Source organism: Seriola dumerili, unplaced genomic scaffold, assembly GCF_002260705.1.
Source record: "Seriola dumerili isolate Sdu_G_001 unplaced genomic scaffold, Sdu_1.0 BDQW01000538.1, whole genome shotgun sequence".
In the NCBI taxonomy this organism is placed as follows: Eukaryota; Metazoa; Chordata; class Actinopteri; order Carangiformes; family Carangidae; genus Seriola; species Seriola dumerili.
Genome location: NW_019174793.1, coordinates 527,086 through 534,556, shown reverse-complemented (window position 1 = coordinate 534,556; position 7,471 = coordinate 527,086). Strand labels below are relative to the sequence as shown.

At 41.9% G+C, this 7,471-nt stretch overlaps 1 protein-coding gene across 1 annotated transcript in view; it reads right to left on the bottom strand.

Moving 5' to 3' along the window:
• The window catches only part of LOC111235868 (voltage-dependent T-type calcium channel subunit alpha-1I-like), a 177,885-nt gene that overhangs the window by 86,159 nt on the left and 84,255 nt on the right, over positions 1-7,471 (bottom strand). The window contains exons 8-9 of the mRNA XM_022764438.1: positions 4,586-4,925; positions 4,101-4,507 (exon numbers count right to left, since the gene is read on the bottom strand). Coding sequence (XP_022620159.1) covers positions 4,101-4,507; positions 4,586-4,925 — 747 coding nt within the window. The remainder of the gene's footprint in view (positions 1-4,100; positions 4,508-4,585; positions 4,926-7,471) is intronic.

Below are 7,471 nucleotides of genomic sequence, written 5' to 3'. Positions count from 1 at the left end.
ATGTGCATGTGTGTGTGTGTGTGTGTGTGTGTTTGCACTGCAGCATATATATGTATATATATATATATATATATATATATATGTGTGTGTGTGTTTGTGTGTGTGTGTGTTTGTCAGTACTAATGAGTGTTTAGCAGTGTGAAAACACGGGCTAATGATGCGTGCCCACCAGTGTCGGTAACGATGTGACGGCTGACCGCTGTTTGCAGACCAGCCGAACAGCATTGGCAGCCCCTGGAGATCCATTACTGCTGTCTCATTACTGCAGACCTGGGAACAGATCTAAAGACTTGTGTTTTCCGGTCGGCTGATGGTATGGTATGAAATAAGAGGAGTGGGGATTTGATGTCACACTGAGGACTCGCAGTTGATTTGGGAAAGTGAACAGTATGTACTTCTGAAGTGAACTAAACTAAAAGTTTAAAAGAAGACAGCTGCAATAACCGAACCAGTATGAGACCTAAAGAAGAAAAAGGCTAATTGTAAATGCTATGAAGCTAATATTAATGAACAACACTGCTGTGTGTATGCTCAGCAGCTGGACAAATAATGCTGCCCCTAAAATGTGCCTCCATACACAAGGATGGCTTACTTTTTTCTACCATGCATTGATCATTTCAAAATTAAAGCGCAATATGGCTGACGCACATTACCACTGGAATGGTATTTAAAATGCAGATGCAGAAAGATAATTCTGCCCACTGTGTGCCTTGTATTGTATGAGCAGCACATTTCAAACATGCATTAATCAGCAACTGTACTCAAGCATAAGCAGGCGTCACTTGTGCTGCTCTGATCTGATCAGTATCAAACTTATTTTTAGGTTAGATTAGAGAACTCATATTAAGCAATGAGACGTGTGACCTTCTTAAAGGCAAATGCTATGTGGATCAGCACCTCTCGGCTACTGTTCCCTGAATACTTTTTCTATCTATATGATGTATCCAGTGTGTGCTACAGGCATCTGTTGATGCTTGTCAGATGATGCACTTCGGGGGAGGTGGATGGATGGGTTTACAGTGTCTGACCTTGACACAAAAATATGCCGTTTGCATCCTGTCTCCTACCAACAGTCAACACGGGCTTCTTTCAAACATGGCTGTGATCTAATTTTCTTAACAAATTATTTTTGAATACTCTGACTTGCTTTTGCTTATAATTACCGAATACTGTTGATTTCTGCTGTTAGATATTTTCAATTTGCACATGATCCCATCCCGTCCCAACAGATTCTAAAAACTGAGTATGTGGGTGTTGTTAGATATTTCGACTGTGACCGTTGCTGCACTGGCAACATCAAGCTGGTCATTTCCTTCGCTTTTAATCAGGACATTTTGGCAGAGAACAACAACCATTTAGCTGTGTTGTTTGATCTCTATCCATCCCTGTCACATCTCCAAAGTGCCTGTCATGCTGCTGCATTATTTATTCCCAAACAGCTGTTAAATTCTCTGAAGTGTCTTCTCACTTGAGTAAACCATGCTGTTCAACAGAGGATGCATTCTGAGTAAAGCACATGATGCCATTGCAGCAGCGAATGTGTAAGACAACGACTGAGCCGTCTGACAACTTCCTCCTAAGAAATATGATCATATTTCTGATGTCAAAAACAATTTAAGGTCCACTAGGCACTGACGGAAATCCTCGAAAATAACTTTTTCTTGATTCTACAATAGACCTTTAAACATTTGCTAACACCCCATTTATGGTCTAATCCAGCTGTTCCTAACCTTTTCCAGATGTTTTTTAACCATTTTAGCGTTTTTAAAGATTCTATTTTATTTAAAAACATTTAAAAACATTACCCGTATTTCTATATTTTATAATCACATTTTTTCATTTCATTTGTTGGCCGACTTGCAATACCTTCCCACAGGTCGGGAACCACTGATCTAAACAAGAAATATATTGTCTAGGTCTTCAGTCGCACACGTCTTTATCAGAGGATCAAAACCTGTTGGTAATGTGACGTGTTTTTATTTGTCATTAAGATCATTAGTATTTCTTCTCAAATTTCACCTTTGTTACATCTAATAATTTAGAATAAAATGTTTATTTTTAACGATTTCTAAATTGTTACTTCTGACTTTGTTGTTAGTGTGTTTTTCCCTGAGAGACAAAACTATCTTACAAACATTTTCATCTCTCTCCAGATACATAATTCAGTGGTGATGATGGTGGCGTTACTACAGTTATATTAATATAGAGACGTGTTTCTAAAAATATGAGCAGCTCATGTGGCAAACTATTTTCCAGCCCAGTGAATGTTTAAACCTGTAATGAGAGAACGCAGAGAGAGTTTGTTGTTGATAGTTCTAATAATATGTCTCATCATGTAGTTTCATTAGCACAGAATGCATCTTTACTCTCATAAAAAAAAGTGTGGGTGACATCCCAGAACACACCTCACACTCTTTGACCAACAAGCTGGTTTCTTTTGATATTGAACGCACTGTCCAGATTATGCCTAACTGCTACAACCTGGAAATTTAACAAGCATTTGTTTGACATTTGCCACACTGGTTCTCACTCCGGGTGTAGCGGGACAGGTGCACCTCTCCACAGGATGATGATCAGAGCGGTGGGACCGATTAAGCCTCTGATACCACTGTTCAAACAGGAGGGGGGGGGGGGGGGGGGTACTGCAGTTTGCTAAACAGGCGGTGGAGCCACAGACATCATCCCAACTCTGCTACTTCCTCCCCATTAAAGGAGCAAAGTCTCTCTCTCTGCCTCTCTCCTTCTGTCTCTCTATTTTTAGCCGCCCCTGAGATGAGAGACGACCCACCACTGCGGCGGTGGCAGGCGTGAGTGGGCGATGGTATAGCGAGAGCGAGAAATATTGATAGAAAGACAAAGAGTGCACAAAGCAGAGCGACAGAAAGAGACAGGAAATGGGGGGGGAAAAAATAAGTACAAGTGAAAAGAAAACACAGAGCTTATTGCTTAGAGATCTTGGTGAGTGTGATCTGAGACAAAGGTGATGACGCTCCAGCGGCCCTGCCTGCAACCTAAACTGTTGGCTGCAGAGTCACATTAAATAGGCAATATAATGGTAGAGGGAGGAAAAGGCATGTTAAAAAAAAGAGAGATGGGTGTGCAGGAGAAAGAAGATAAAGAGCTTTACATTGTGGAGGAGAAGGTGAAAGAGAATTCACACTGTGAGCAGCACGGCTGTCGGTTCACTCTAAAAGTACTAAACAGTGTGTTTAACTGCTATGGATTCTCCCATTCATAAACTTTCAATGTTAGCTTATACATACACACACACACACACACACACACACACACACACACACACACACACACACACACACACACATAAATAAATAAATAACAAGAAGAAGAAGAAGAAACAACAAGAACAGCATCCTTTCCCACATTAGATAATGGATGAAACCTCCCTCCGAGCTTGAGGAAATATTCGTTCCCGTTGTCTTTGAACTAAACGTCGTGAAAACATACAAAGCTTTTATGGTTTAAATCAGATTCTCAGACATGTGATTTGTGGATGACAAGTGACCATGACCATTAACCGAAGCTTTTAGTGTCCATAAGCAAACCAGTCATATTCCAGCAAACATATGGGGCAAGTTTCCTTGTTCATCTCCTGTATAGAACGTCTAACTGGAGATAACTCTCACCATGTAACATTTTTTATTATTATTTATATTATATTCTTATTATATTCCCATCCAGGGATTCCCACTAAAGACTGCACAAATTTTTGCAAGTGTTGCTCTGATCCTTGTATGCAGTGGTCATGGCTGGGAGTTCGGCTGTATTTTGTCCTTTAACAGATTGGTAGATTTTGTTTTTGAGACTGTGCTGGAGAGACAGCTACTTGTGAACCTTTCGCTGAACCTGTTGAATGCACCCGGTGTACGATGTAATGTCTTCATCGACAGATAAGACTTTTGAGAACATTTGATTCAAGTTTGCAAAACTCTTGGAGAGCTGCTGAAAAGATAACAGACAGAGAGAGGAAAGAATGACACAGATACTGCAGAGATGAAAGACAGGGAAAATATAATGAGACATGAAGAACAACAAAACGTTTTAAAGGTAAAAGTAAAAGTGAGAGCTGCAGCTGTCCGTACCTGCTCGTGGTGCTCGATGCCCATACTGATGGTGTTGATCAGGATGGCGATCATGATGCCCCGGTTGAAGTACTTGCTCTCCACGATGCCCCACAGCTTCCTCCTCGTCTCGTACCACAGATTCGTGCATTGCTTCCTAGGACTGCAGCCCCCATGGTTCTCTGCGCCATCCTGGCCTTTCTTGCCCTTCTCCTTACCACCGGACTGTGCCCCCTCCCTGTCCGCCTCCTCCACGGCTCCCTCCTCTGCCTCCCCGCTGGCTGCACTGCGAACTGGTCCGACGCCGTCGGTGAGCGACACGGCGGCGGCGCACTGACGGCAGCCCTCGGAGGCAGAGGCGGCGGCGAGGGCCATGGGCTCAGCGGGGGAGGTGTGGTCAGGTTTGTTATGGTGGGGGCAGGGAGGACCTGAAATTGTGAAATGGTCAGTGTATAAAACCATGTAACAAAATACAACTGTCTTTAAATATCATTACAGTTACATACCGTGCCTCAACACTGCTTTCCTCTCACGCCTCCCTCGTTCGTTGGCCTTCCTCTCCCTCCCCTCTCCCCCTCCTCTACCTCGCCCGACACCCCGAAAGCCACGAGGCTTCCCCCGCAGGGTGTTGAAAAGGGCGACAGTTTGTCTCCTGGCCTTGCGGAGGACGTGGCAGACCAGCTGGAACAGCTCTTCGTAGCAGTCCCCGGGTTCACTGGCGAGGGTGGAGGAGGACGAGCACTGAGCTCGCTGCTCCTGCATCAGCTGATGCTCCCTCTGCTTGGTCTCCGAGAACTGGGTGGCGATGACGACCAGGCACAGGTTGATCATGAAGAAGGAACCCACCTGGGAGGAAATAGACAGTTCACGGGTGAATGGTGCTTGACGGCGCAATGCTGTTTCACATCCTCCCCACGCGGGGCTCAAGTTCACATCACCAGATTAATAACAGCGACTCTGGACGTCCTGGAAATTAAATCAGAATTTTGCTTGATATGCCCTTAATTATGTATACTTTCTTTTTTTTTTTTTTTAAAAGCTACATCCTGATGTGATCTGATATAAAATTTTATTTTTCACAATACTTTGGGTGAGATATCTATAACCGTCCATAATCAAAACAATCAGCTTTAAAGGCCTATTTGTTGTCCTAGTATAAAAAAGTAAATATTTAATCCCAAATATAATCATCTGCAAAACCTTGGCATGAAATAGTCCTAGAGCCATAATCTGTTGTGTTAGTGGCCAGTGAATCACAGCGAGTTGGCTGGAGGCCAGCTCAGCTCAGCAGTTTAGCTAGCTATGGCCTGTTTGCCCACTGGGCTGGACGATTCCAAACATTATACACACTATACAATATGGTTGCAAACAAAGCTGCTGCGTATCCAGTGAAGCGATGAACTGATAACTGTAACTCCAGTGCTTCGTCTCGAGGCGATGACAGCATTTTGCTAACACGACCAGCAAACGTAAAGGTCTGTTTAGGGCCACCTGACATTAATCCATCAAAAGAGGAGAAGAGCTTTACACCCATTTTAAATATAATGTCATCACGTGTTCTCTCTTTCTTTGGAGAGAAATCACAGATTAAAGTATGAAGTGTTATCTGGGAACCTCAGGTGACTTAAGGAAGCTCCACATGATTCACATTTCTCTCAGGTTTGGTGACCAAGTCCCATTATCTCTCTTATCAGTGGATTTTAACATACTATAATTTAGTAAGGAAGCTACTTTGTGCCGCCCTGGTTCTGAGGTAAAAGTCATATTCATTTTCCCCACAGGTAATGTTAGGTGAAACTCTCTGGGATGAATCATCAGTATAAAGATTAACATCTATATCAGGAAATATGTGGTTCTTTGATGAAATGTCAAAGGTGCAGTGCTCTGTAAAAAATTTTTAAAAAAAAGTAAGGTTAGAAGCTAATTATGACCGCTAAGCTGCATCTCAGAGAAATATCTAATTACCCAGATTAAAATTTTATTTAATGTGCTGCTAGCGGTGGATAGAAACTTCACTGTTGCCAGAACTGACAATACAATCTGCAGCTAAAATCTATTTACTTTTGGATTCTGGGAACATTTCGGATGAATTTAGCTTCTATGACACTGAGCTTTGCTCAAAACTACGACTGTAAAACATTTTGAATTCATTACAGCTCTGATTTGTGCCTCTAACTGGCTTCTTCTCCATAGGAGCGACAGCCAGGGCTCATGGGTATTGTGGTGTTTACAGTCATTTGCCAATCCAATCTAACAGAAAAAAACATGATTTCTTCATAATAGAAGCAGAATTAATTAAAACAGATGAGCATAACAAAACCCTCATTGTAGAGCACTGTTACATATCTAGAGTGCTTTATTTCTATGTTTCATGACATTGAGAAATATGTTAAAGGCCCCATATTGTAAAAAATTAGATTTCCATGTGTTCTTTTATTATAAAGCAGCTCAAGGTTTTATATTAATACTGTGAAAGTATCAAAGCCTCAGTCCACAGAGAAATGCACACAGCCTGTATTCAGTAACTGCACCTGAAAACCAGCCGTCAGAACTTCTGTAACTTTGTGATGTCAAAACAAAGCAGTCACCAAGCCCCGCCCACCTGGACCCACCATCCAACCTTGCAAGATTTTGATTTCCTTTGGTTTACCTGCTATATTTTTACTGGATCACTCAGAAAACAGTCATCCAATCAGAAGAGAGGCTCAGAGCCTCCTCTCCTCTGATTGGCTCGCTGACCTGTTGTTACTGCAGCTCCAGAGAGAAGCCCGAGAGAGGAGATGTAAAACTGCATTGAGATGGTTTAGTTAGTTCTGAAAACCACAAATATATCTTCTTATTCTTCCACAATATTTCTCCCCCTGAAGTAGGAAAAAGAGGAATCATGTAAAAACAAAAAATGCCCATTAATCACGTGAGGTCTCCAGTGTGAACACTTACCCTGTGGAAATAGGGCTTCGAATGCCATTACATATAGGAGCGCCTCCCAAATTTTCTTTGATGACATTTGAATCTCTGCAGGGGGCTGTGCTCTTTATCTGTTAAGCTGCACTGTCTCTCACTGCTCTTATCATCTACCCAGATCTTTATATATATATATATATATATAGATATATATATCTATATAGATATATATATCTATATATATATAGATCTTTGTCAAATCCAAAATCCACCACCATGCGGATACTCAAGATTATTTAAAATGCTTGTGTTTGGAGAAGATTAGAAGGTGGCAGCAAAGGTGAAGATTTTCTTAAACTTTTATCAGCAATAAATAAGTGAGTCAGAAAACCGACAGGTATGCTGTCTCGCGGTGCTGCGTGTTCGATGTTTTAGGCTCACTCTCACTCCCTCACTTGATTTTTTTTGTCAGCTACAGAAGGAGAGAG